This window comes from Drosophila obscura, unplaced genomic scaffold (genome assembly GCF_018151105.1).
Source record: "Drosophila obscura isolate BZ-5 IFL unplaced genomic scaffold, ASM1815110v1 contig_31, whole genome shotgun sequence".
Lineage (NCBI taxonomy): Eukaryota > Metazoa > Arthropoda > Insecta > Diptera > Drosophilidae > Drosophila > Drosophila obscura.
Genome location: NW_024542819.1, coordinates 198,311 through 224,854, shown reverse-complemented (window position 1 = coordinate 224,854; position 26,544 = coordinate 198,311). Strand labels below are relative to the sequence as shown.

Here is a 26,544-nt window from a genome sequence, read left to right as displayed (position 1 = left end):
TTCAGGACCCTGGGCAGGCTGATGCATACCTCAGCCTGAAATAGGACATTACAATACATACTACAGATATATTTCCCTTTCTACCGCACTTGTGACATACGGCATCGCGAAACTTGCAGCTCTCTTTCGTGAGAGACGCCACAACCCGTACACGATTTTAGTTAATTTTTGCAGGGCTTGGCATCATTTTTCTTGGCATTACTTTTTTATTGGTATAGGTGTGGATGGCGTTGACTGGAATTTGCTTCTCCATGTTGTCTTTGAGCGTCGCTACGGTTTTTGTGGTCGTCTCATACGTTTCTTCAACTATGAGGACATCTTCAAGAGTTGGTTGGGACTTTTGAAGAGCTGCTGCCCGTACTGCGTCAAACGGGATGTGTACGATGATCTGATCCCGGATCATTTCATCTACGTAGTTGGACAAACATTCATTCGCATTACACACGAATTGGCATTCACGAGCGATTCCGCGCAAGTCGGCTACCCACTCTCTATGTGTTTGTCCGTACTTCATCACTCTCTTGTGGAATTCCTAGCGAGCGGCCACAAAATGACGTTTTGTTGTGAAATGCACTGTAAGCTTGTCTGTCAGCTCTTTGAACGTATAGTTGTTTACTCCCGAAGATGTTTTTTAGTAGCTCGGATATGTTCACACCACACCACGAAAGAAAATAAGCTTTTTGCATTTGGTCTGCATTGACCGAATATGCGTTGAAGTGCTGCGATAATTTTTCCAAATATGAATCCCAATTCTGGTTGTCTTTGTCGAACTTGTGAAATGCAGGACACACAGCCAATTCACCCGCTTGGCTTGAATTGCTAGCACCAGATGTAGATTTTTCTAGAATTTCTTGCATCCATTTTCGTTGCTGTTCCAAAATTTCTGCTGTTGAGTGAGCAATGATGCGATCATGCTTTCATCTGTCGGCGTCTTGACGAATATCAACGACAACGCGACACGACTTTAGATAAAAATTGATTTTTGTATGGCTAAATTTAACTTTTTTTTTGCCTCGTCGCCAATAATGTTGTATTTGCGGAGCCAAATAAGAACATTCCAATTGAGGGCTAGATATAGACTGACCATTTATTATATAGAGTTGCCAGATTATAATAATACAAATAATGCGTTAGGTAATTTTAGGAATATCAATACATAACACGTTCTGGTGCCAACCGAACGACCTCACCTCATTCCCGGGCGGGCAGTCTCACAGTTACCTATTCTCTTTTTCAACGCCTGAACGTCATCAAACACGCATTCATTTTTCGTAGGTCCCCTTATCTAAAAAAAAAGGTTGCTTAGATACTCTGGCGAGCCCTGAGTTATAACCTCCGAAAAGAAAACTACTTTACAAAGCATTTTAATTTAAATTCGAACAAATTTCAGGTTGATATAAGTTTTAATTTGAATCCATATTCCGAAAGTTAGCTAGATATTAAATCTGCTTCAAACCCATTAAAATATGGATGCTCCAATATATCTTTGGCTGATATACGATGTACTGGATCATAAATTAGCATACTTTGAATGAGGTTTACACCATTGGCATCAAGATTTTTAAGCTGGTTTGTTAATTGATTTGTTGACCAGCAAGGAAAAGTATTTTTATAATCGGGAAGCGAAGTAACGCCTGGCCAAATGTCTTCAGTTGGAGTTTTGAGAATTCTGTAAATTAATAAAAATAAGTTAAAATTAGTTATTTGTATGAAAAAAAGTTACCCAAAGTAACATTGCCCACTCAATCAAAGTGTTAGATGATAACACTAAATCTGTTTTTTGTTGTTTTTTTTCCGATTGTAACAAATACAAGAGATGATGGGAGGAAAAATTAAAGGAGGAGGCAAAAACAAGAAGAAAGAGTAGAGCGCAATATGCTTAGAATGATGTCAGACCCGTTGTTCACTTCTGACTCTACGTTGTTTTTTTGTTTTTATATGAAAACAAATGTTTATTTATTTTCTTATTTTGGAATACAGGATTTTGCCCTTTTTTGACAATCCGTGTACAAACTTCTTTGGATTATACTTTTAAATTTAAAACCATCATGCTAAATATTCGAAAAAAAAATGACACTCCGAAAAAAATTAAATTGTCAGAAAAACTAAGTGGCCAGATTTTCATTTGAGGTGGTTTGAGACAAGAGATTTTAAACCCAACCGAGACAGCATGCTGGGACACCTAGAAAATCACTCAGTTCGAATTCTGTGAGTTTGAAAGTCTGTGGTACCCTTGTATATGTCACTCTGATTCTTTTCCAACTATTCCAACTGAGTTTAAAAACAGTCCCAAGGAAATGTTGCATACAGTTTTTCAATGACTTGGAAATCATTTCTTGAAATAGGCGGATCGGACACTTTGTTTTTTATACCCGTACTCAAAAAAGAGTTAAGGGGTATATTAGATTTGTGGTAAAAGTGGATGTGTGTAACGCAGAGAAGGAAACGTTTCCGACCCCATAACGTATATATATTCTTGATCAGCATCAATAGCCGAGTCGATATAGCCATGTCTGTCTGTCCGTCCGTCTGTCTGTCTCTCCGTCTGTATGTCTTGTTGAGCGCCTAGATCTCAGAGACTATACAAGCTAGAGGAACCAAATTTGGTTTCCAGACTCATGTGATATCACACTGCTACAAGTGTATTTCAAAATTTCGCCCCGACCCCTGCCGCCACCACAAAGGACGAAAATCTGTGGCAGGCACAATTTTAAAGATACGATAAAACTAAAAACGTAGTATCGTAGAGAATGCCCATATATATAACAGATTCCGAATCTGAATCAGATCGGATCATAATTATAGCCAGAATGAAGAAATTAATTTTGTTGGTTCTTCCGCCCCGCCTGCCAGAGACCCGCTACCATCCTTTGTCACCCGAGGTACACCGCAGGGCGGAGTCCTCCCGCTCCTCCTGGAACGTAGCAGTTAATGAACTGCTGCGGAAGATAGAGGGAGGTGGATGCCACGTTTTGGCGTACGCTTATGAGGCTGCCATAGCTTTCTCAGGGAGAGTACCACAGAAGCTATGGGAGTGCATGAAAAGTACTCTTATAAAACTGTCGCAATGGGCAGACAAATACGGGCTAGGTGTTTACCCGTCTAAAACGGATCTAGTACTATTCACCAGGAAGTACAAGATTCCGACACTGACTTCCCCAAAACTCTGTGGGGAAGCGCTAGCTCTTAGCAACAATGCCAAGTATCTTGGCCCGATCCTCGATAGGAAGGTCGATTGGAAACTGAGCATAGAGGATAGGGTAAAGAAGAACACTGTGGCCCTCTATACCTGCAGAAAAACCATCGTACATCGTACCACCCTGTACATAGTCCGGTGGCTATATAGCGCCATCATACGACCAATTCTGATGTACGGAGTGGTGGTGTAGTAGCCAGCACTAGACAAGAAAACGTTTCTTAGCAAACTCAGCCGTGAACAACGCATGGCAGAGCTATGCATACCGGCAGACGCACAACTGCGCACAACCCCAGGCGAAGCCCTTTATACCATGTTGTACCTTCTCGTTGTAGAACTCATGGGGAAAAAGGTGGCAACTCTTTCCACTCTCAGAATGAGAGGATCCAAACTTTGAAATGCACCCGCGTTTGGACACTCTTGACGAGACTCCCGCAACTACCGGAGGGAGTCCTCTCGACGCCTTTCCAGGTATCAATTCCACTCAGGGAGGACTGGGAGATGGGACATATGGGACCACTTATACACTGATGGCTCAAAGTTAGATGGCCGTGTCCCAGTCATAGTGTCATAGTCATAGTGTGTTCCAAGCGGAGGTTGTAGTAATAAACGAGGCTATCTCATTCGTCTCCAATCTTTCTTTAAACAGACTGTGTGCGTCGTTTCAGATAGCCGAGAAGCTTTCAGAGCAGCTAACCAACAGCTGTAAAACTTCCAGATCGATCTGACCAAGATCGTAGACACGCTCGGAAAAGCTCTACAGACTCATCAGTGTACAGTGCTCCGCCGTCATCCGAGCCATCACGGGACACTGGCAGACACCACATGCTGCCAGACTTTCAATCCCTCACAACTACTTCTGTAGAAGCTGTAGGGACGAGGAAAAGGCGGAGTCGGTTCTTCTGTCACTGCCCGGCCCTGACTGCCCTGTCAGCCACCGGATGGGAGTGCCCTTAATCCGCAACAAGTTGCTCACCAAGGTTTAGGCCATGCGGCATCACAACGGTCCTAAAGTAGGACCAAGATAGCTGAAGGGATGTTCTCTCTCTCTAGCTACCGCTATAATCTAACCTAACCTAGCTTAACTTCCTGATTTTCATCAATCAGTGACTTAAAAACGAGAAGGAACGTGTGAGTCGCTTCTTTGGACGCGACTCTACTTTTATACTCGTACTCAGTATATAAATTTGTGAGCTTATGATATATGTAGAATTTTAAAATATTTTACATTTCTACATCTGTCATCTACATCTTACATGTTTATTCTACATCTGAAATGTAGATTATACGTCTATAATGTAAACTATACATCTTCTCTGCGAAAGGTCACGCACTGCATAGGGCAGAGTGTGTGCGAGCGAGAAAGATAATAAGTAGCGTCAGCAGCGTCGGAGGAGGTGGTAGCCACTAAAAATAAATTTCTTTACTCTGGCTATAATAATGATCCGATCCGATCTGATTCAGATTCAGCAATCTGGTAGGTATGGTCATTTTCTACGATACTGCGTTTTTATACCCGTACTCAAAAAAGAGTTAAGGGGTATATTAGATTTGTGGTAAAAGTGGATGTGTGTAACGCAGAGAAGGAAACGTTTCCGACCCCATAACGTATATATATTCTTGATCAGCATCAATAGCCGAGTCGATATAGCCATGTCTGTCTGTCCGTCTGTCTGTCTCTCCGTCTGTCCGTCTTGTTGAGCGCCTAGATCTCAGAGACTATACAAGCTAGAGGAACCAAATTTGGTTACCAGACTCATGTGATATCACACTGCTACAAGTGTATTTCAAAATTTCGCCCCACCCCTTTCCGCCCACACAAAGGACGAAAATCTGTGGAGAAATTAATTTTCAGTTGCTTCCCCTGCCCCCTCCAGCAAACGACAACGCAACTCTTTTTCCTTCTCGCTCGCACACTCTGCCGCGTTCAGTGCGCGAGCAACCTCAGCGGAGGAGATGTAGAATATGAATGGTACATCTATAATCTACATGTTAGATGTAGAATATACATTGTATATGTAGATGTAGATAGCAGATGTAGCAAAAAAATTTAATATGTAAAAAATTTTTTTTTAATGCTAAAATTCTAAAAAATCATGTGTTCAAAAATGTAAATACTGACTGAGTACGGGTATAAGTAGAGTCGCGTCTTTAGAAGCGACTTACACGTTCCTTCTCGTTTTTAGAAGAACCGAGATACAGTGCATTACACAATCCTACGATTAGCTCCTACATTTTTAAGGGAATTAAAAATTAAAATGTTTAGTTTTGTCTAGTTTTGCTTCTACAGATCGAAAGCTTTGAATATCAACTGTTTGGTCTCCCAGCCGAGCATTATTTAGTATTTTTAGTCAGTGGTGCAGCCTTAAAGTAATTCCTGTTATTTGTTCGTTATTTGCACTGACCACTGTACCTAATTGTAACCGACATGCATCTACATTCGCCCCCTCACTGTAATAGCCGTTTCAACCGTTCTTTCGTCTATTCGTAACCTTTCTCCTTTACTTTTCTATCACTCTCGCTCTGTCGCTCTTTCGTTCTATCGATCATTTTAGCTCTCTCCTTCTCTCGAACACTCTCTCGCTCCCTTTTTCGTAGCATCGCGTAGGGCACGGGCAATTCGGCCCGTCTGCTCTAACATGCCTTCGCAATGGTCATGATCTGGTCTGGCACTTGCATGCCTTTGCAGTCTCTCGCACTTTTCTCTCGTCGCATATATAAACACGAATCGCGGTCTATATATGAATCTAGATTTCTTCTTTCGCCTTCGCTATCGTTCTCTTCATCTATCTTTCTCTCACTTGCATTAGGGCACGGGCAATTCGGTCCGCCTGCCCATAGGAGAGTCTGTCGTAGCACTCGTACCTGACACATCGTCGCCTAATCGACCTAATCGACAATGAATAAACATATTTGTATAATAATCTGTTGTAATTGTTTATTTTATGGTTTAGTTTTTTTAACGAATTTTTTAAAATCTGGTATATTTTTCAGAGGTAGTGCTTTTATTTTTCACATGACTTAAGTATATTATATCTGGTTGCATAGAACTTTGCAGTTCTGAAAAGTTGACAAATGCAGTCCGACCCAGACACTTAGTATCTGCAGCTGAACGCCTGGAAGATAATAAGCTTTCAAATTCAAATTTCATCATTTTTTTTGCGGTATTTTTTCCCGAAATTTTGGCCTTAAAAACTCAGGAAAAGTCGAAAAACAAGTCTTGGCATGATTTTTAGTTTAAGATAGAAGAATTAATTAGTTAAAAAATGTTAAACCCCGAAATCTAAGGGAAAAAGGCATTTTAAGCCACAGCCAAAATGTCGTGTTGACTAGTGTAATAAGTACAGAAATTCTACAAAAACTCAAAGCATATAAAAAATTTATCAATTTTTTCTTTAACTTGGCGACTATTTTTGGCATACCAGCGCTATAATTTTGGAATCTCATACCAAGTTTTTGGGACAAATTCCCACAATTCTTCGGATTTTCAAAATGTATTTGTGCCAACGTGAAGTTTCAAGTCTCCCCATAGGTTGTATATTGGGTTTTAGTCAGGAGATTGACTTGGCCAATTCAAAACGTTATCTTGCCCTTCGTAAACCAAGCCTTGACCAGCCTTGCGGTGTGTTTTGAGTCGTTGTCCTGTTGAAAGACCCACTTCAAGGACATGTTTTCCTTAGCATATGGTTGCATAATGTCAGTCAATATGTTTCTATACCTGAATTCTGTCATAGGATCAGTTATACGATGTATCGGCTCAACGCTATGCAAAAAAAAACGAGAAGGAACGTGCGAGTCGCTTCTGGCGACGCGACTCCACTTATACCCGTACTCAGTCAGTATATACATGTGGGATTTGGTGAGAAGCCACAGAGAGCTGCAGAGTCTGTTAAGCTAACAGCGCCCTAACAGATAGAGAGACCAGAAAAGGCAGTCGAAACAAGACAGTTCGGTGCCAAAGTTTCTCTCGAAAACACGCAAGAAGCAAAAGCGCAGCATTCTATTATATCCAATATTATAACCTCGTTTTAAACATACACCCATTGTATCCAGAGCAAATATCTAATAATAATACAAATAAAACATTAAATATAATAAACACTGTCGTCCTGGATCATTCTAACAACTGCGGAAAACCCGGGGCCACAATTTTTGGGGGCTCAGCCGGAGATTTGAACAGTTACAATCGGGAAGTCATCAAACTAGAATGTGTGCTTAAAAAGATATATTGGAACATTAATTGAATCGCTTCGGAGCTGCTTGGAACATTCTGGAAACAAATTTCCAAACGAAACTCTTCGGCGCGCAAAGAAATATTAGAAAAGCGTGCGAGTGGGCGAGACGGCGGCAGGCAGCAACGGCAAAGAGAAGAAAAACCGAAGCAAACCGAATCAGGAGGAACGAGAGGAACAGAAAAAAGGCGACAAAAATAAACTAGTACCCAAGCTGGAGGCAACGTAAAACTTTGTGGATGTTCAGCAGCGTGCATTAGGCAGGATCGTTGGCGGTAGACATCTGGACAAAGCAGAAAGCGTGGATCAGGGAAAGTAGCTGGCAAACCGCAAGTGCTTAGCGTTGGAAAACTCAGGAGCATCATTTCGGCGAGAAGAAGACGAGAAAATTCTAAAGCTGTATTGGTGTGGCGACGACAAGTCTGGAGCGGTGTTGGTGAGAGAGAGAGACCAACGACAATTCTAAAGCTGTATTGGTGTGGCGACGACAAGTCTGGGGCGGTGTTGGTGAAAGAGAAAGACCAACGACAATTCCGGTGCTGTATTGAAGAACGGAACCTGTTAAGTATTAAAGTCTAAGAAGCGCTGAGATTCTCAAACTGTATTTAGCCGAGCGAACGGCATAGATCCATTTCTTATTCTTTCATATTGTTGTAAAAGTATGTAAAAATGAATAGAGACGAGATTTTGGCATTGGCTGTGGCAGGGTTACGTGAGAAATAAGCCGAAATAGGTTTAAACAGAAACGGAAGAAAAGCTGAGTTGCAAGACAGACTGCTGGCTCACTATGGTATTCAGACAAATCAGAATAATGATGAAATAAGTGACGAAGAAGAGATCCAAGATGACGATAATGAAGGATTATCTTTTACAACGGCAGATTCGAATACTGCACAGCAGGGTAGAAGGGAAAGGCGAGAGGAAAATCCAAGTGGATCGGGTCCAAAGCGTCAAGCAGACATGGTTAGTTCAGGTAGATCCTGGTTTACATTGAAAGATGTAGAAGGCAGTGTGTCGCAGTTTTCAGGTGTAAGCTCGCCTTCTATCAATGGATAGAAGAACTTGAAGAGTGTGCGCTGACGGTGGAATGGAACAAATTGCAGGTGTTTATTTATGCAAAACAATTGCTCAGTGGGGCAGCGAAGTTGTTTGTAAGGAGTCAGCGCAATATTCGTGCTGGAATGGTTTGAAAAGTGCATTGATCGACGAATTTGGGGTAAGGGTGTCATCAGCGGAGGTACATCGTAGACTAGGTAAACGGCAGAAGAAAAAGAACGAAACGTTGCACGAGTATCTGTACGCTCTGATGGAGTTGGCAAAGACGATCGATATGGAGGACGAAAGCTTAATCGAATATTTTGTTAACGGGATTCCAGATTCTAATGCAAATAAGGCTTTACTGTATCAGGCTAGGAGTATGCGGCAGTTAAAGGTGCAAATCGAGGCATACCAAAAGATGTCAGGGTCAGTGAGACTGCAAGGAAAGTTTGACTCACACTTCAACAAATAAAAAGAGTTAGTGAAAGGGGCTGAAAAGTTTAAAAAGTGTTATAATTGCGGAGATAACTCGCACATTAAACGGGATTGTCCAAAGAAAGATAACAGGTGTTTTAGATGCAACCAGTTGGGACATAGGGCTGCTCAATGCCAGGTCGAGATGACAGTTAGACAGGAAAAGGCAACCAATATAGTGCTGGAGAAAGGTATGACTAAGCCATCAAGCACGTTCATGTCTTCCGGATTAGAATTGAGATCGGTAAGGTATGGAAGAGTAGCGTTTAAAGGACTAGTCGATACAGGTGCCGACTTGTGTCTATTACGCAGAAGTGTGTTTTTTGAAGATCGGTAAAGAAAGATTGGCAGGACGTCAAAAATGTCTAACAGGAATTGGTGAAATTATAATTATATCAAATTATAACTCTTGGAAGCATCACCATACCTGTACAGATTGATGATATTGACTTAATAGTAGAATTTCATGTGATTGTGGACGAAGACATGGCCTTTGATGCTATCTTGGGTAGAACTCTTCTATGGTGAGTTTTGAGCAGAATGAGACCATTGATATTGATTTGTCGCATTTGACCTATTCACAGAGAGGTCAAATAAGAAAGATAATTGAGGAATACAAGCCGAGGCGAGATGTACAGTGCCCTATAGAGATGATAATTGTGCTAACCGTTGATTTACCTGTGTATCAGCAACCCAGACGTATAGCTTATAGCGAGCAGAACATAGTAGACGAGCAGGTCAACGAGTGGTTGACGCAAGGGATAATCAAACCCAGTACATCGGAATATGCCTCTCCGATTGTATTAGTGCCAAAAAAGAATGGGCAGAAACGTTTATGCTGCGATTATCGCAAGTTGAACGAGAGAATAGTACGGGATAACTTTCCGATGGTACAGATGCAGGATGTTATCGATAAATTGCAAGGAGCTTTGATTTTTACTACACTAGATTTAAAAAACGGTTATTTCCACGTACCGGTCGAAGAACAGTCTCAAAAGTATACAGCGTTTGTAACACAGAAAGGACAATATGAGTTTTTTTTTGTACCGTTTGGTATTTCGAATTCGTCAGCGTTTCATAGTAGCGGTAATGAGAGAACTAATTCAGAACGGTGACGTGGTAGTATATATGGATGATATTATTATACCGAGTATAGATGTTGAGGAAGGTTTAGAGAAGTTGAAAAGAGTGCTGGAGGTAGCAGAAAAGAATGGTTTAAAGATAAACTGGAGTAAAGGACAAATTTTGAAAACTAAGGTAGATTTCTTGGGGTATATTATGGAAAATGGAACTATAACACCCAGCGACGAGAAAACGCAGTGTGTAGCAAAGATTCATTGGGTTAACTTCGTAGTTCAGAAAGTTCGTTGAAGGATACGCGTTGATAGCCAGGCCATTGTCAGATTTACTAAAGAAAGATGCTAAGTTCGAGTTTAAGGACTTGCAGCGAGTAGCATTTGAGCAGTTGAAAACAGCTCTGACGAGCAAACCAGTGTTAAGATTGTACAATCCTAAATGGTCGACAGAGATACACACGGACGCATCTAAATTGGGGTTTGGAGCTGTACTACAACAAAAGGACCCAGAAGATGGTCAGTTGTACCCAGTAATGTATATGAGTAAGAAAACAACGCCATGTGAAGAAAACTATCATTCATACGAACTGGAGGTTCTAGCGGTGATAGGGGCTTTAACTAAATGGAGTGTGTATGTGCTAGGACTGGAATTCAAAATCATTACGGACTGTAACGCATTCGCGATGACAATGAAAAAGAAAGACGTTCCATTGAGAGTAGCTAGGTGGGCGATGTATCTGCAAGATTACAACTATGTAATAAAACATCGTTCTGGATCGAAGATGCGACACGTAGACGCACTCAGCCGGACTGCTTGTTACATGCTGACAGAGAGTATGACGCACAGGCTTAAGGAAGCACAGTGTGCAGATGAATGGACCAAGGTAATTAGGAATCTGGTGGAAAACAAGGGATACGAGGATTATTATATAGCAAATCAAGTACTGTTTAAAGACCCAAACCGAGAGTTGATAGTAGTTCCATCGCAAATGGAAACGGGATAATACAGATTGCACACAGACAAGGACATTTTTCAGTGAAGAAAACTCAAGATTTAATAGAGAAATCTTATTTCATTCCTAAGTTCAAGGATAAAGTAGACAAAGTAGTAGGCGGTTGTGTGGAGTGTATTTTAGTTAATACCAAAGCAGGCAGACAAGAAGGGTACTTAACTCCCATTGATAAAGGTGATAAACTATTGGTTACCTATCACATAGACCACGTCGGACCAATGGAGATTACAAAGAAAAGATATAATCACATTTTGGCTGTTGTTGACGCATTTTCAAAATACGTTTGGTTATATCCCACACGTAGTACTTGAGTTGATGAGGTGGTGAATTGCGAGAGGCAGGCAGTATCGTTTGGTAACCCATTCAGAGTTGTAACGGACCGTGGCGCGGCTTTCACATCACACTTATTCAAGGAGTACTGTGAGAAGCAGAAGATACAGCTTTTGTTAATAACTACAGGCGTACCTCGAGGAAATGGACAGGTCGAGATAATACACAAGATAGTAGAACCGGTGCTGTCTAAGATGAGTTTGGAAAGTCTAGGTAATTGGTATAAGCACGTAGGTAGAGTGCAGCAAATGATTAATAACATTGAGCCTAGGAGCACCAAAGTAACTCCATTTGAACTTCTAACCGGAGTAGACATGCGTATAACTGGTATGGCTGAGTTGAGAGAATTGGTGCAGCAGTCCCTCATAGATGAGCTAGATGAAGAGCGTGAGCGTTTAAGGAAAGATGCTAGGGACAATATTCAGTCATTGCAGGAAGAGAATAAACGAGCCGTTGACAAAAAGAGAAAGGATGAAAAGGAATATAGTATCAACGACTTAGTTGCGATCAGGCGTACCCAATATGGTGTTGGTTTGAAGTTGAAGGGGAATTTTCTGGGGCCCTATAAGGTGGTCAAGATTAGCAAGCATGGCCGGTATGATGTAGAGAAAGTAGGAGAAGGTCCTTTTAAGACCTCTACAGTTGCGGAATTTATGAAGGAGTTCGTGTCGAACTTAACGTCAGGAGGGCCGAATGTGGGATGAGAAGTCCCAGAGAGCAGCAGAGTCTGTTAAGCTATTAGCGCCCGTAACAGATAGAGAGACCAGAAGCGGCAGTCGAAAGAATAAAGAGAACAAGAGTTCAACGATCGACGCCAGACAGTTCGGTGCCAAAGTTTCTCTCGAAAACATGCAAGGAGCAAAAGCGCAGCATTCTATTATATCCAATATTATAACCTCGTTTAAAATATACACCCATTGTAACCAGAGCAAATATCTAATAATAATACAAATAAAACATTATATATAATAAACACTGTCGTCCTGGATCATTCTAATAACTGCGGAAAACCCGGGGCAATATACATTTTTGAGCTTATGATTTTCTAGAATTTTATAATTAAAAAAAAAAAAAATGTTACATATTACATATTTTTGCTACATCTGTTATCTACATCTACAATGTATATTATACATCTAACATGTAGATTATACATGTACCATTTAGATTCTACATCTCCTCCGCTAGGTGTTGCTCGCGCACTGAACGCGGTAGAGTATGCGAACGACAAAGAGAATGAGTAGCTTTCTGGCTGAAGTAGACGGGGGAAGCAACTGAAAATTAATTTCTTCATTCTGGCTATAATTATGATCCGATCTGATTCAGATTCGGCAATCTGGTAGATATGATCATTCTCTACGATACTGCGTTTGCACAAATCTAATATAACCCGACCCGATAAAGTATATATATTCTTGATCAGCATCAAAAGCCGAGTCGATATAGCCATGTCTGCCTGTCCGTCTGTCTGTCTGTCTGTCTGTCTGTCTTTTTGAGCGCCTAGATTTCAGAGACTATAAGAGCTAGGGCAACCAAATTTGGTTTTCAGGCTCATCTGATATCACACTGCTACAAAAGTATTTCAAAATTTCAAAATTTTCAGTTGATTCCCCCGCCTCCTCCAGCAAAAGGCCCGTTACTCATTCTTTTTCTCGCTCGCACACTCTGCCTCGTTATGTACGCGAGAACCCTCTAGCGGAGGAGATGTAGAATCTAAATAATACATTTAGAATCTTCATGTTAGATGTACAGGGGTGCCACAGAAATCACTAGTGAAATGGAAAACCGCGCAGAGGACTTCCGCTTAAAAATTTCCGCCGTGCCACAGAATTCGAAGCGAATTTACTTTTCTTAGCATTGTCACAAACTAAATTCGAACTAAGGCTAGGGTTGACACCTTTCAAGATTCAATTCGAACAGGGTTCATTTTGCATTTTTATTGATTTTATCATATCAAAACAATTGGTTTTTCTTTTTTTCTTTTATGATATAAAATAATTGATTTTTCAAAGCTGTACTTTTATAATTTCAAAGCAAAAAAACATCCCATATCGTATCCCATAGCAGTTTGGCAACTCTCCGTGCATGGAAGCAATCAGCTGTTCAAAAAAAGAGACATCTGAATTTTACGGTAAACTTAATTAAAATGCTTTTACCGAGACTGTTGGCCATCGAAGAACTACGGAGGCAACATATTAGAATATGGCGAAGCCCTTTATACCATGTTGTACCTTCTCGTTGTAGAACTCATGGGGAAAAAGGTGGCAACTCTTTCCACTCTCAGAATGAGAGGATCCAAACTTTGAAATGCACCCGCGTTTGGACACTCTTGACGAGACTCCCGCAACTACCGGAGGGAGTCCTCTCGACGCCTTTCCAGGTATCAATTCCACTCAGGGAGGACTGGGAGATGGGACATATGGGACCACTTATACACTGATGGCTCAAAGTTAGATGGCCGTGTCCCAGTCATAGTGTCATAGTCATAGTGTGTTCCAAGCGGAGGTTGTAGTAATAAACGAGGCTATCTCATTCGTCTCCAATCTTTCTTTAAACAGACTGTGTGCGTCGTTTCAGATAGCCGAGAAGCTTTCAGAGCAGCTAACCAACAGCTGTAAAACTTCCAGATCGATCTGACCAAGATCGTAGACACGCTCGGAAAAGCTCTACAGACTCATCAGTGTACAGTGCTCCGCCGTCATCCGAGCCATCACGGGACACTGGCAGACACCACATGCTGCCAGACTTTCAATCCCTCACAACTACTTCTGTAGAAGCTGTAGGGACGAGGAAAAGGCGGAGTCGGTTCTTCTGTCACTGCCCGGCCCTGACTGCCCTGTCAGCCACCGGATGGGAGTGCCCTTAATCCGCAACAAGTTGCTCACCAAGGTTTAGGCCATGCGGCATCACAACGGTCCTAAAGTAGGACCAAGATAGCTGAAGGGATGTTCTCTCTCTCTAGCTACCGCTATAATCTAACCTAACCTAGCTTAACTTCCTGATTTTCATCAATCGTTACTTTATTTACAGTGACTTAAAAACGAGAAGGAACGTGTGAGTCGCTTCTTTGGACGCGACTCTACTTTTATACTCGTACTCAGTATATAAATTTGTGAGCTTATGATATATGTAGAATTTTAAAATATTTTACATTTCTACATCTGTCATCTACATCTTACATGTTTATTCTACATCTGAAATGTAGATTATACGTCTATAATGTAAACTATACATCTTCTCTGCGAAAGGTCACGCACTGCATAGGGCAGAGTGTGTGCGAGCGAGAAAGATAATAAGTAGCGTCAGCAGCGTCGGAGGAGGTGGTAGCCACTAAAAATAAATTTCTTTACTCTGGCTATAATAATGATCCGATCCGATCTGATTCAGATTCAGCAATCTGGTAGGTATGGTCATTTTCTACGATACTGCGTTTTTATACCCGTACTCAAAAAAGAGTTAAGGGGTATATTAGATTTGTGGTAAAAGTGGATGTGTGTAACGCAGAGAAGGAAACGTTTCCGACCCCATAACGTATATATATTCTTGATCAGCATCAATAGCCGAGTCGATATAGCCATGTCTGTCTGTCCGTCTGTCTGTCTCTCCGTCTGTCCGTCTTGTTGAGCGCCTAGATCTCAGAGACTATACAAGCTAGAGGAACCAAATTTGGTTACCAGACTCATGTGATATCACACTGCTACAAGTGTATTTCAAAATTTCGCCCCACCCCTTTCCGCCCACACAAAGGACGAAAATCTGTGGAGAAATTAATTTTCAGTTGCTTCCCCTGCCCCCTCCAGCAAACGACAACGCAACTCATTTTCCTTCTCGCTCGCACACTCTGCCGCGTTCAGTGCGCGAGCAACCTCAGCGGAGGAGATGTAGAATATGAATGGTACATCTATAATCTACATGTTAGAAGTAGAATATACATTGTATATGTAGATGTAGATAGCAGATGTAGCAAAAAAATGTAATATGTAAAAATTTTTTTTTTAATGCTAAAATTCTAAAAAATCATGTGTTCAAAAATGTAAATACTGACTGAGTACGGGTATAAGTAGAGTCGCGTCTTTAGAAGCGACTTACACGTTCCTTCTCGTTTTTAGAAGAACCGAGATACAGTGCATTACACAATCCTACGATTAGCTCCTACATTTTTAAGGGAATTAAAAATTAAAATGTTTAGTTTTGTCTAGTTTTGCTTCTACAGATCGAAAGCTTTGAATATCAACTGTTTGGTCTCCCAGCCGAGCATTATTTAGTATTTTTAGTCAGTGGTGCAGCCTTAAAGTAATTCCTGTTATTGGTTCGTTATTTTCACTGACCACTGTACCTAATTGTAACCGACATGCATCTACATTCGCCCCCTCACTGTAATAGCCGTTTCAACCGTTCTTTCGTCTATTCGTAACCTTTCTCCTTTACTTTTCTATCACTCTCGCTCTGTCGCTCTTTCGTTCTATCGATCATTTTAGCTCTCTCCTTCTCTCGAACACTCTCTCGCTCCCTTTTTCGTAGCATCGCGTAGGGCACGGGCAATTCGGCCCGTCTGCTCTAACATGCCTTCGCAATGGTCATGATCTGGTCTGGCACTTGCATGCCTTTGCAGTCTCTCGCACTTTTCTCTCGTCGCATATATAAACACGAATCGCGGTCTATATATGAATCTAGATTTCTGCTATCGTTCTCTTCATCTATCTTTCTCTCACTTGCATTAGGGCACGGGCAATTCGGTCCGCCTGCCCATAGGAGAGTCTGTCGTAGCACTCGTACCTGACACATCGTCGCCTAATCGACCTAATCGACAATGAATAAACATATTTGTATAATAATCTGTTGTAATTGTTTATTTTATGGTTTAGTTTTTTTTTTTCGTCGGTGTTTTATTTTTCACATGACTTAAGTATATTATCTCTGGTTGCATAGAACTTTGCAGTTCTGAAAAATTGACAAATGCAGTCCGACCCAGACACTTTGTATCTGCAGCTGAACGCCTGGAAGATAATAAGCTTTCAAATTCAAATTTCATCATTTTTTTTTGCGGTATTTTTTCCCGAAATTTTGGCCTTAAAAACTCAGGAAAAGTCGAAAAAAAAGTCTTGGCATGATTTTTAGTTTAAGATAGAAGAATTAATTAGTTAAAAAATGTTAAACCCCGCACGGGCGGGGGCAGAAATTCTACAAAAACTCAAAGCATATAAAAAATTTATCAATTTTTTCTTTAACTTGGCGACTATTTTTGGCATACCAGCGCTATAATTTTGGAATCTCATACCAAGTTTTTGGGACAAATTCCCACAATTCTTCGGATTTTCGAAATGTATTTGTGCCAACGTGAAGTTTCAAGTCTCCCCATAGGTTGTATATTGGGTTTTAGTCAGGAGATTGACTTGGCCAATTCAAAACGTTATCTTGCCCTTCGTAAACCAAGCCTTGACCAGCCTTGCGGTGTGTTTTGAGTCGTTGTCCTGTTGAAAGACCCACTTCAAGGACATGTTTTCCTTAGCATATGGTTGCATAATGTCAGTCAATATGTTTCTATACCTGAATTCTGTCATAGGATCAGTTATACGATGTATCGGCTCAACGCTATGCAAAAACGAGAAGGAACGTGCGAGTCGCTTCTGGCGACGCGACTCCACTTGTACCCGTACTCAGTCAGTATATACATGTGGGATTTGGTGAGAAGCCACAGAGAGCTGCAGAGTCTGTTAAGCTAACAGCGCCCTAACAGATAGAGAGACCAGAAAAGGCAGTCGAAACAAGACAGTTCGGTGCCAAAGTTTCTCTCGAAAACACGCAAGAAGCAAAAGCGCAGCATTCTATTATATCCAATATTATAACCTCGTTTTAAACATACACCCATTGTATCCAGAGCAAATATCTAATAATAATACAAATAAAACATTAAATATAATAAACACTGTCGTCCTGGATCATTCTAACAACTGCGGAAAACCCGGGGCCACAATTTTTGGGGGCTCAGCCGGAGATTTGAACAGTTACAATCGGGAAGTCATCAAACTAGAATGTGTGCTTAAAAAGATATATTGGAACATTAATTGAATCGCTTCGGAGCTGCTTGGAACATTCTGGAAACAAATTTCCAAACGAAACTCTTCGGCGCGCAAAGAAATATTAGAAAAGCGTGCGAGTGGGCGAGACGGCGGCAGGCAGCAACGGCAAAGAGAAGAAAAACCGAAGCAAACCGAATCAGGAGGAACGAGAGGAACAGAAAAAAGGCGACAAAAATAAACTAGTACCCAAGCTGGAGGCAACGTAAAACTTTGTGGATGTTCAGCAGCGTGCATTAGGCAGGATCGTTGGCGGTAGACATCTGGACAAAGCAGAAAGCGTGGATCAGGGAAAGTAGCTGGCAAACCGCAAGTGCTTAGCGTTGGAAAACTCAGGAGCATCATTTCGGCGAGAAGAAGACGAGAAAATTCTAAAGCTGTATTGGTGTGGCGACGACAAGTCTGGAGCGGTGTTGGTGAGAGAGAGAGACCAACGACAATTCTAAAGCTGTATTGGTGTGGCGACGACAAGTCTGGGGCGGTGTTGGTGAAAGAGAAAGACCAACGACAATTCCGGTGCTGTATTGGTGTGGCGACGACAATTCTGGAGCTGTGTTGGTGAGAGGACGACGAAAATTCTGGAATTGGTTGGTGTGGGTGAGTGGCAGCGGAATATTGAAAAGCGAGATAAGTCTGTTCCCGAATTTCGACTGACAAAGAAGAACCGACAAACAACCTGGAAAAGCAGACAGGCAGAAATTTTGTTGTTGTATGGGAAGAATAACATGTTGCATTTGGCAATTGTGCTGTTGTTTAACAGAGTCATTTAACATAGTGTTAAGTTTGCATGTTCAATAACATAACATAATAATTCACATAAAGTTTGAAGAACGGAACCTGTTAAGTATTAAAGTCTAAGAAGCGCTGAGATTCTCAAACTGTATTTAGCCGAGCGAACGGCATAGATCCATTTCTTATTCTTTCATATTGTTGTAAAAGTATGTAAAAATGAATAGAGACGAGATTTTGGCATTGGCTGTGGCAGGGTTACGTGAGAAATAAGCCGAAATAGGTTTAAACAGAAACGGAAGAAAAGCTGAGTTGCAAGACAGACTGCTGGCTCACTATGGTATTCAGACAAATCAGAATAATGATGAAATAAGTGACGAAGAAGAGATCCAAGATGACGATAATGAAGGATTATCTTTTACAACGGCAGATTCGAATACTGCACAGCAGGGTAGAAGGGAAAGGCGAGAGGAAAATCCAAGTGGATCGGGTCCAAAGCGTCAAGCAGACATGGTTAGTTCAGGTAGATCCTGGTTTACATTGAAAGATGTAGAAGGCAGTGTGTCGCAGTTTTCAGGTGTAAGCTCGCCTTCTATCAATGGATAGAAGAACTTGAAGAGTGTGCGCTGACGGTGGAATGGAACAAATTGCAGGTGTTTATTTATGCAAAACAATTGCTCAGTGGGGCAGCGAAGTTGTTTGTAAGGAGTCAGCGCAATATTCGTGCTGGAATGGTTTGAAAAGTGCATTGATCGACGAATTTGGGGTAAGGGTGTCATCAGCGGAGGTACATCGTAGACTAGGTAAACGGCAGAAGAAAAAGAACGAAACGTTGCACGAGTATCTGTACGCTCTGATGGAGTTGGCAAAGACGATCGATATGGAGGACGAAAGCTTAATCGAATATTTTGTTAACGGGATTCCAGATTCTAATGCAAATAAGGCTTTACTGTATCAGGCTAGGAGTATGCGGCAGTTAAAGGTGCAAATCGAGGCATACCAAAAGATGTCAGGGTCAGTGAGACTGCAAGGAAAGTTTGACTCACACTTCAGCAAAGAAAAAGAGTTGAAAGGGGCTGAAAAGTTTAAAAAGTGTTATAATTGCGGAGATAACTCGCACATTAAACGGGATTGTCCAAAGAAAGATAACAGGTGTTTTAGATGCAACCAGTTGGGACATAGGGCTGCTCAATGCCAGGTCGAGATGACAGTTAGACAGGAAAAGGCAACCAATATAGTGCTGGAGAAAGGTATGACTAAGCCATCAAGCACGTTCATGTCTTCCGGATTAGAATTGAGATCGGTAAGGTATGGAAGAGTAGCGTTTAAAGGACTAGTCGATACAGGTGCCGACTTGTGTCTATTACGCAGAAGTGTGTTTTTTGAAGATCGGTAAAGAAAGATTGGCAGGACGTCAAAAATGTCTAACAGGAATTGGTGAAATTATAATTATATCAAATTATAACTCTTGGAAGCATCACCATACCTGTACAGATTGATGATATTGACTTAATAGTAGAATTTCATGTGATTGTGGACGAAGACATGGCCTTTGATGCTATCTTGGGTAGAACTCTTCTATGGTGAGTTTTGAGCAGAATGAGACCATTGATATTGATTTGTCGCATTTGACCTATTCACAGAGAGGTCAAATAAGAAAGATAATTGAGGAATACAAGCCGAGGCGAGATGTACAGTGCCCTATAGAGATGATAATTGTGCTAACCGTTGATTTACCTGTGTATCAGCAACCCAGACGTATAGCTTATAGCGAGCAGAACATAGTAGACGAGCAGGTCAACGAGTGGTTGACGCAAGGGATAATCAAACCCAGTACATCGGAATATGCCTCTCCGATTGTATTAGTGCCAAAAAAGAATGGGCAGAAACGTTTATGCTGCGATTATCGCAAGTTGAACGAGAGAATAGTACGGGATAACTTTCCGATGGTACAGATGCAGGATGTTATCGATAAATTGCAAGGAGCTTTGATTTTTACTACATTAGATTTAAAAAACGGTTATTTCCACGTACCGGTCGAAGAACAGTCTCAAAAGTATACAGCGTTTGTAACACAGAAAGGACAATATGAGTTTTTTTTGTACCGTTTGGTATTTCGAATTCGTCAGCGTTTCATAGTAGCGGTAATGAGAGAACTAATTCAGAACGGTGACGCGGTAGTATATATGGATGATATTATTATACCGAGTATAGATGTTGAGGAAGGTTTAGAGAAGAGTGCTGAGGTAGCAGAAAAGAATGGTTTAAAGATAAACTGGAGTAAAGGACAAATTTTGAAAACTAAGGTAGATTTCTTGGGGTATATTATGGAAAATGGAACTATAACACCCAGCGACGAGAAAACGCAGTGTGTAGCAAAGATTCATTGGGTTAACTTCGTATTTCAGAAAGTTCGTTGAAGGATACGCGTTGATAGCCAGGCCATTGTCAGATTTACTAAAGAAAGATGCTAAGTTCGAGTTTAAGGACTTGCAGCGAGTAGCATTTGAGCAGTTGAAAACAGCTCTGACGAGCAAACCAGTGTTAAGATTGTACAATCCTAAATGGTCGACAGAGATACACACGGACGCATCTAAATTGGGGTTTGGAGCTGTACTACAACAAAAGGACCCAGAAGATGGTCAGTTGTACCCAGTAATGTATATGAGTAAGAAAACAACGCCATGTGAAGAAAACTATCATTCATACGAACTGGAGGTTCTAGCGGTGATAGGGGCTTTAACTAAATGGAGTGTGTATGTGCTAGGACTGGAATTCAAAATCATTACGGACTGTAACGCATTCGCGATGACAATGAAAAAGAAAGACGTTCCATTGAGAGTAGCTAGGTGGGCGATGTATCTGCAAGATTACAACTATGTAATAAAACATCGTTCTGGATCGAAGATGCGACACGTAGACGCACTCAGCCGGACTGCTTGTTACATGCTGACAGAGAGTATGATGCACAGGCTTAAGGAAGCACAGTGTGCAGATGAATGGACCAAGGTAATTAGGAATCTGGTGGAAAACAAGGGATACGAGGATTATTATATAGCAAATCAAGTACTGTTTAAAGACCCAAACCGAGAGTTGATAGTAGTTCCATCGCAAATGGAAACGGGATAATACAGATTGCACACAGACAAGGACATTTTTCAGTGAAGAAAACTCAAGATTTAATAGAGAAATCTTATTTCATTCCTAAGTTCAAGGATAAAGTAGACAAAGTAGTAGGCGGTTGTGTGGAGTGTATTTTAGTTAATACCAAAGCAGGCAGACAAGAAGGGTACTTAACTCCCATTGATAAAGGTGATAAACCATTGGTTACCTATCACATAGACCACGTCGGACCAATGGAGATTACAAAGAAAAGATATAATCACATTTTGGCTGTTGTTGACGCATTTTCAAAATACGTTTGGTTATATCCCACACGTAGTACTTGAGTTGATGAGGTGGTGAATTGCGAGAGGCAGGCAGTATCGTTTGGTAACCCATTCAGAGTTGTAACGGACCGTGGCGCGGCTTTCACATCACACTTATTCAAGGAGTACTGTGAGAAGCAGAAGATACAGCTTTTGTTAATAACTACAGGCGTACCTCGAGGAAATGGACAGGTCGAGATAATACACAAGATAGTAGAACCGGTGCTGTCTAAGATGAGTTTGGAAAGTCCAGGTAATTGGTATAAGCACGTAGGTAGAGTGCAGCAAATGATTAATAACATTGAGCCTAGGAGCACCAAAGTAACTCCATTTGAACTTCTAACCGGAGTAGACATGCGTATAACTGGTATGGCTGAGTTGAGAGAATTGGTGCAGCAGTCCCTCATAGATGAGCTAGATGAAGAGCGTGAGCGTTTAAGGAAAGATGCTAGGGACAATATTCAGTCATTGCAGGAAGAGAATAAACGAGCCTTTGACAAAAAGAGAAAGGATGAAAAGGAATATAGTATCAACGACTTAGTTGCGATCAGGCGTACCCAATATGGTGTTGGTTTGAAGTTGAAGGGGAATTTTCTGGGGCCCTATAAGGTGGTCAAGATTAGCAAGCATGGCCGGTATGATGTAGAGAAAGTAGGAGAAGGTCCTTTTAAGACCTCTACAGTTGCGGAATTTATGAAGGAGTTCGTGTCGAACTTAACGTCAGGAGGGCCGAATGTGGGATGAGAAGTCCCAGAGAGCAGCAGAGTCTGTTAAGCTATTAGCGCCCGTAACAGATAGAGAGACCAGAAGCGGCAGTCGAAAGAATAAAGAGAACAAGAGTTCAACGATCGACGCCAGACAGTTCGGTGCCAAAGTTTCTCTCGAAAACATGCAAGGAGCAAAAGCGCAGCATTCTATTATATCCAATATTATAACCTCGTTTAAAATATACACCCATTGTAACCAGAGCAAATATCTAATAATAATACAAATAAAACATTATATATAATAAACACTGTCGTCCTGGATCATTCTAATAACTGCGGAAAACCCGGGCAATATACATTTTTGAGCTTATGATTTTCTAGAATTTTATAATTAAAAAAAAAAAATTTTACATATTACATATTTTTGCTACATCTGTTATCTACATCTACAATGTATATTATACATCTAACATGTAGATTATACATGTACCATTTAGATTCTACATCTCCTCCGCTAGGTGTTGCTCGCGCACTGAACGCGGTAGAGTATGCGAACGACAAAGAGAATGAGTAGCTTTCTGGCTGAAGTAGACGGGGGAAGCAACTGAAAATTAATTTCTTCATTCTGGCTATAATTATGATCCGATCTGATTCAGATTCGGCAATCTGGTAGATATGATCATTCTCTACGATACTGCGTTTGCACAAATCTAATATAACCCGACCCGATAAAGTATATATATTCTTGATCAGCATCAAAAGCCGAGTCGATATAGCCATGTCTGTCTGTCCGTCTGTCTGTCTGTCTGTCTTTTTGAGCGCCTAGATTTCAGAGACTATAAGAGCTAGGGCAACCAAATTTGGTTTTCAGGCTCATCTGATATCACACTGCTACAAAAGTATTTCAAAATTTCAAAATTTTCAGTTGATTCCCCCGCCTCCTCCAGCAAAAGGCCCGTTACTCATTCTTTTTCTCGCTCGCACACTCTGCCTCGTTATGTACGCGAGAACCCTCTAGCGGAGGAGATGTAGAATCTAAATAGTACATTTAGAATCTTCATGTTAGATGTACAGGGGTGCCACAGAAATCACTAGTGAAATGGAAAACCGCGCAGAGGACTTCCGCTTAAAAATTTCCGCCGTGCCACAGAATTCGAAGCGAATTTACTTTTCTTAGCATTGTCACAAACTAAATTCGAACTAAGGCTAGGGTTGACACGGGGGGGGGGGGGGGGGGGGGGGGGGGGGGGGGGGGGGGGGGGGGGGGGGGGGGGGGGGGGGGGGGGGGGGGGGGGGGGGGGGGGGGGGGGGGGGGGGGGGGGGGGGGGGGGGGGGGGGAGGGGGAGGAAAAAAGGGGGAGAGGAAAAAGAGGAAAGGAAAAAAGGAAAAAAAAAGAGGGGGGGGGGGGGTGGTTAGGGGTAAAAAAAAAAGAAGGGGGGGGGTTGGTTTTTTTTTTTGGGGGGGGGGGGGGGGGTGGGTTGGGGGAAAGTGGGGGGGGCCCCACTGTTTTTTTTTTTGTTGGGAAAAAAAAAAAAAAAAAAAAAAGGGAGGGAAAAAAAAAAAAAAATTTAAAAAAAAAAAAAAAAAAAAAAAATAAAAAAAAAATTGGGTAAAAAAAAAAATAAGGCATTCCGGCTAGCTCAGCAACGAGTGAGCGTTTCTTTCAAGAAAATTTTCAATGATAGAGGACGGTTTGGGGGGGGGGGGGGGGGGGGGGGGGGGGGGGGGGGGGGGGGGGGGGGGGGGGGGGGGGGGGAAAAAAAATTTTGGGGGGGGGGGGGGGGGGGGCCAAAAAAAGGCCCCGGGCCCCCCCCGGTGGAACCTTAAGAGAACAGGGTTCATTTTGCATTTTTATTGATTTTATCATATCAAAACAATTGGTTTTTCTTTTTTTCTTTTATGATATAAAATAATTGATTTTTCAAAGCTGTACTTTTATAATTTCAAAGCAAAAAAACATCCCATATCGTATCCCATAGCAGTTGTTTGGCAACTCTCCGTGCATGGAAGCAATCAGCTGTTCAAAAAAAGAGACATCTGAATTTTACGGTAAACTTAATTAAAATGCTTTTACCGAGACTGTTGGCCATCGAAGAACTACGGAGGCAACATATTAGAATATAAACCTTGCAGTGCAGGCTTCTCAGAAGCGCATAGGACTCGTTTTCGCGTTCAGACGATACGTATGTGGTTTTAGTGATTGTTTTCTCAAACTACTACTAATTTAGTTCATTACAATTACCATTACAATTGCACTTAGCCGAACAGGGGGTTTTGACATAAATCAATGGCAATAATGTGTAAAAATAGTTTGTTAGTTCTGTTTTGTCATTTTAAAGCGATGCCACCTGATAAAACTAAAAATATTTCCCAATTTACACAAATAGTATGCACACGTTTGACATAAAAGAAGTTTTACTGCAATGAGTTTTTTTTAATGCTTAATTTAAAAAAAAAAAACAATGCTTTCAATATAATTAATTAATTTTGATTTTGATTCCGCTTCACTTCATGAAGTGACGGGACTAGAGTTGAGTAAAGAGTGTTCACTTTAGTGAACAAGTTCAGTTGCTCACTTTTAAGTGAGTAAACAACTTACTCACTTTGCTCAGTTGCTCACTTGTTCACTCAGTTGTTTACTTGTTTAGTTGTTCACTCACTTGTTCATTTGTTCACTGCTCATTTACATGTTCAGTTGTTCCCTTTCAAAATTGCTTTGCTCATAACACTACTCGACACGATTTTTCCTCAAGGAACAAAACCAACTTTTTCTTAAAGATTTGGGGCTTAGAAATGGTTTGATTGGGTTGCGGGCCCAACTGCCAATTGGTAACAAAGCAAACGAAAAAGGTTTGTACATTTGGTACCTGATCGCGTTCCTGTGTTCCCAATAAGCAGTTGGGCTCGCAACCTTCCAAAAGGTATTTTTTGTTCATTTTTTCCATATTTTAGGTTTGGTTAACGAATTTTAGCTCCAAAGTCTCTCCATAGATTTTAATGAGCGACTTCTAGCTGTTTTAATTATCTTTTCAGAATAGCAAGGTTCTTTACAACCAGACGTAAGATACTAGAGTTATGTGAAAAAAACAAGTGCTACCTCTGAAAAAAGCTTTAAAAAAAATACCAGACTTCAAAAATTCTTCAAAAAAAAGTTCTGCCGAAAAAAAACCATAATTCTTTAAAAAAATTTAAAGCCCCATATCTATCAGAAAATGTCGGTTTGGATCCTTGAGGAAAAAAAGGTCGATTTTGTCGAGTAGTGTAATCAATAAAATCATTGCTGAGCCCAAGTAACAAACACCCGAAAGACGAACGAGCATGAATAAACTCAGCCAGAATAAAAGAAGGCACAGCTTGAGTGATTTAAAGTCATCTGCGAATATGTGCGCATGCGTGTGTGTTTACTCTGGTAATTTTTATGTGTAAACATATTTGCAATCACCCGATGCCGTTCTCTGGTATGAGTCTGCACCGAAAGGGGTTGGATGAGCTATGCGACTAAGCTAATTCGAGAGTATGCCCTAACGTATTCAGAGTGTGATAAAAGCTAAGGGCCAAAAAATGTACAAAAAATTCTGATTCTAAAAAGTTACAACCGTGGCAAAGTGTATATATTCAGGCAGGCTCCCGTTTTCACTTACTTTTATGCTTAACGTTTTTAGCCAAACCCACGAGTTAGTGCCAGCTCATACAAAAAGTCCTCTGTTATGTTTAACAGAGATTTATCGATACCCAAATCGGGCTGCCACAGCTATTCGGATGAATCCACTATTTGTTGTGGCGCTGAACAATTTTTCCAGTTCTAAATATGAGGTTGGTTAAAAAAGTATTTATAAAAAGAGCACAAGCTCAATTGCATTGGCACTTGCGTCAAATTTATGTTAATGCATCAATCAGCCATCTATTTTTTTTTTTTTATATTAAGATTCGTTTTGATACATAACGAGAGGGAACGTGTGAGTCGCGTCTGTGAACGCGAATCTACTTTTATACCCGTACCCGTGATTTATGTAGAGTTTTAAAATATTTTACAATTAACATTTTTTTCCAACATCTTTTATTTACCTCTACAATGTCGATTGCACATCGAAAATGAATGAAACTGAAAATTAATTTCTTTATTCTGGCTATAATAATTTTCTGATCTGATCCAGATTCGGCAATCTTCATTCTCTACGATACTGCGTTTTAATTTACTCGTACCTTTAAAATTGTGGCTGCCAAGAATTTTCGTCGGCGGCAGG

At 41.0% G+C, this 26,544-nt stretch overlaps 1 protein-coding gene across 3 annotated transcripts in view; it reads right to left on the bottom strand.

The window, feature by feature from the left end:
- Positions 1-1,061: 1,061 nt before the first annotated feature.
- The window catches only part of LOC111078539 (cyclin-dependent kinase 1), a 46,713-nt gene continuing 21,230 nt past the window's right edge, over positions 1,062-26,544 (bottom strand). For 2 of the 3 annotated variants that reach the window (XM_022373261.2, XM_022373260.2), the window contains one exon: positions 1,062-1,669. In XM_022373261.2, the coding sequence (XP_022228953.1) occupies positions 1,429-1,669 (241 nt within the window). In that variant the 3' untranslated portion in view covers positions 1,062-1,428. The remainder of the gene's footprint in view (positions 1,670-26,544) is intronic. The other variant, XM_041594696.1, reaches the window with a different exon arrangement.